This window comes from Oncorhynchus mykiss, chromosome 16 (assembly GCF_013265735.2).
Source record: "Oncorhynchus mykiss isolate Arlee chromosome 16, USDA_OmykA_1.1, whole genome shotgun sequence".
NCBI classification, from domain to species: Eukaryota; Metazoa; Chordata; class Actinopteri; order Salmoniformes; family Salmonidae; genus Oncorhynchus; species Oncorhynchus mykiss.
The window spans coordinates 29776235-29780121 of NC_048580.1; the positions used below are offsets into that span (position 1 = coordinate 29776235).

Genomic DNA, 3887 nt, shown 5'->3' on the forward strand with positions numbered 1-3887 from the left:
ACTCCCTTCCACGGTGTCCTGTGTCCTGCGAAAGCCCGCAGCCCTGTGCACTATTAGTATTTTTGCGTTGCCATGTAATGCTTACAGGACAAAGACCCGTTTCTAAAACTGCATATCAAAGGCTCTTGTCTGTCCAAGAAGTGAGGGTATTTGATAAACATGTTCTCTTCTATCCACTTTGTTTTAATTATTATTTTGGGTATAGGGGAGGGTTACTTTTTTCAAGCGTTCCGGTAAAATATATTTTTTTCTGAAGGGAGGGCCGTCCATTTTCATTTCAGAGAGGTCCGATTTTCTCTATGTAACCCATATTATAAATAACGTTCACTTCCTTATTGGAATTCCAATTATTGGGTAAAGACGTCATGTGCTTAAAATGGCAAACGTTTCACTTTTAAAACATTAGGGTACTTTTCAATTAATCGATTATTTTTTGTCATATGAAAGTTCGAAATGTTAACCTAACAGTGGATATTGTATTGAACATACATTGCATAAAATACATACAGTACATCAAAGGTCACTTGGAAACGAATATAGCCCACATCTAAAAAGATAACTCCTTGTTCAAATGTTTCCAAACACATTGTTCAAATGTTGTCCATTGATTAGCTCTCCTGACTTTTTGAAACCGTCCATACAATTCAAATTATACAAGCACACACTGTCCTTTGATTGAAGGGTGGGCCTATATCAAACCAATATTATTTTTCCGTGAAGTAACTGGTTGCAGAGTGTTATTGGGCACGGGCTTGCCATGTGTTAAATTATCATAAAATAATGTCCCATCTGTGGAAACACTGAAAGGCAAACAAGGATTGCATATATTTTGGAAATGACGGGGTAGGGGGACACTGAAGGGGTCTAGGTGATGTGAGATGATGACATACAGGTGGCTGCAGATGTGAGAGCAGATGGTTCTCACGAAGTAGTGTTACTAGTAACACTAGTAACAGTTTGCGAGTGAGCTGCAGGTGAATCTCTAACCTGTGAGAGTTTGTCTGTCGCCAGCGCGTCACCTGAATGACGGGGTATGAGACAATGAAACCACAATGGAAGACAGGATAAAACTCGTCCAGGTCACGAGAGAGGAAATACGAGCGCAATTACGGACTGTGCCACCAGGGAAAGGTAAAGACCGGAAAGCTGGACATATGTTCAGACTGCTGCTGAATAAGTAAATTGAATGAGTGAACCTGACAAGACCAAAACACATGAACAAAGAGCTCCTGAACTGAGACGCGCACATTTCAGTCGGTGGAAAGAGTTTATTTTTCGTTTTGGAAGAGAGAAGCCAGCAGAAAACGTAAAGAATCATGGATACAAAGGGAATCACAGAGGACCACGGAGCCGCCCACGGAGCCGGGGATCTAGCGCAATCTGCTGCTATGAAACTGTCTGAGATAGGCGAAAGAACTAAACAACTAGGTACTAAATTCAAAGACCCTGAGCGACAGAGACGGATTATTCTAGTGATTGTCTGTGTAGCACTTCTATTAGATAACATGCTTTACATGGTAATTGTGCCGATCATACCAGACTATTTGGCAGAATTACAAAGTGAGGCAGATCACGCTTCGTTTAATGCACGAGTAAAAAACGCCGGGAATTCCTCGAATCATACTATCTTTAAAGCCACCAAAGGCAACTTCGACCTGCAGATTGGTGTACTTTTTGCGTCCAAAGCCATATTGCAGCTTTTGGTCAACCCGTTGACCGGGACGTTCATTGACCGGGTCGGTTATGACCTTCCTCTGTTCATCGGACTCATCATCATGTTTTTTTCCACATGTCTATTCGCCTTCGCCGATAATTACGTGTCTCTGTTCGCGGCGAGGAGCTTGCAGGGCTTAGGCTCAGCGTTCGCAGATACATCAGGCATCGCCATGATAGCGGATAAGTACACGGAGGAGGCGGAGAGGAGCAGAGCCCTGGGTATCGCCCTGGCATTCATCTCTTTCGGCAGCTTAGTGGCGCCTCCCTTCGGGGGCATCCTGTACGAATTCTGTGGGAAACGGGTGCCCTTCATTGTGCTGGCCTGCATCTGTTTCACGGACGGCATGCTGTGCCTGACCGTGTTAAAGCCCTTCTCCAGAGGGGAGAGAGAGAACATGCCCGTGGGCACCCCCATCTACAAACTGATGATCGACCCCTACATAGCTGTGGTGGCGGGTGCCCTGACCACCTGTAACATCCCGCTGGCCTTCCTGGAGCCCACCATCGCAAACTGGATGGAAGAAACCATGCACTCTTCCCAATGGGAGATCGGCCTTGCCTGGCTTCCCGCGTTCTTCCCGCATGTCCTGGGTGTGTACATCACCGTCAAACTCGCGGCTAAGTACCCACACCTGCAGTGGTTCTACGGGGCACTGGGCATGGTGATAATCGGCGCCAGTTCGTGCACCGTGCCAGCCTGTAAGACCTTTGGCCAGCTGATGGGTCCACTGTGTGGCATCTGCTTTGGCATCGCCCTGGTGGACACGGCGCTACTGCCTACACTCGCTTTCCTGGTGGACGTGCGGCATGTGTCGGTGTACGGCAGTGTGTACGCCATCGCGGACATCTCCTACTGCGTGGCATACGCCCTGGGCCCTGTGGTGGCCGGACAGATAGTCCACGACCTGGGCTTCATTCAGCTCAACCTGGGCATGGGTCTCGCCAATGTGCTTTACGCACCAGCGCTCCTCTTACTAAAGAACGTGTGCCAAATGAAACCTTCAAACTCGGAGAGAGGCATGCTACTGGAGGAAGGCCCCACGGGTCTCTACGACACAATAAAAACTCAGGAACGCGAGAGGAAGAGGAAGGGGTTAAGTAATGTTGTTGATGAGAATGGCATAGCCAAGTATTCTGAAGAGGAGTCATTTGAGTATGCGTAAACTGTAAAAAAAAAAAAAATAATAATAATGTAAGTGCCCATAAAGCGATGAAGCTATACTATGTGTCATACTAATTTGACGCAACCATTTACATAATTTAATTAGGAAAGAAGATAACTCCAGAAGAATATCCTGTCTTCCAATTCAATCGGACAATGTCATCTGAAGAAGCATTCACAGTAGATTGCGCTAGGGTGATATTTGTTAAAGCTGAAAGTGTGCGCATTGTGACAAAACATTGATTCCATATCATATTCGTGGACCTGTGTAAACGGAACATAACTTTTATCATAAAAAAGAACAAATTAAATGTATTCGTCATTCAAAATAATATACCTTATATGTATTTTGCAAGAGTTGTGCTGCTAAAATAAATATGCAATATTTCACAATACACTTTTAGGGGGGAATAGGTGGGTTTGAATCCCCCGTCTTACATTGTGTATTCTGTATTTAACTTAATGTGGATGATGTATAAACTATCTGGAATGCATATCCTAAATGTATGATAGGACATTTCAACAATTGTTTATATGTGTATATTAATGTACATATTAAATCAAGAGTATGTGAATGTACAAGTGCTTCATGTGTGTTATTGTCAAAAGTACAATATGCATGCAATGATTGGCTAACTCCCTTTAGCTACCAGTCTGTGTCGCTCTCCTATAATGAAAATAAAATATTTACATAACGTTATAGTTGAAATGGTTGTAAGAAATTCACAAGTCAAAGTCACTAAAATCACAACACATTATTCGCATAAAATTAAAATGTAATATGAACATAAATCTCAGTCAAGACCAATAGGCTATAAACATACGGAAGGTTTAATTCGTTTTCTTTTTACATCGAAATATTTTATGCACAATTAAATATCAACAATTAATGTCTGATTTGAGAGCTTATGAAAAATATAAGCGATTCTACAAGTTTTAATCAACTGAACTAGAGAACGTTTGAAATGGAGAAAGTTAGTTTTCAAATCACGTTAATCACCATTTAAGT

General features: G+C 43.0%; 1 protein-coding gene across 1 annotated transcript; it reads left to right on the forward strand.

Annotated features, from left to right (window-relative positions):
• Nucleotides 1-205: 205 nt before the first annotated feature.
• On the forward strand, nt 206-2907 carry LOC110491800 (probable vesicular acetylcholine transporter-A). The gene has a single exon (XM_021565565.2). It carries the CDS (start codon nt 1317-1319, stop codon nt 2877-2879), a length of 1563 nt encoding a protein of 520 aa, XP_021421240.1. The 5' UTR covers nt 206-1316; the 3' UTR covers nt 2880-2907.
• The last annotated feature ends 980 nt before the right edge of the window (nt 2908-3887 follow it).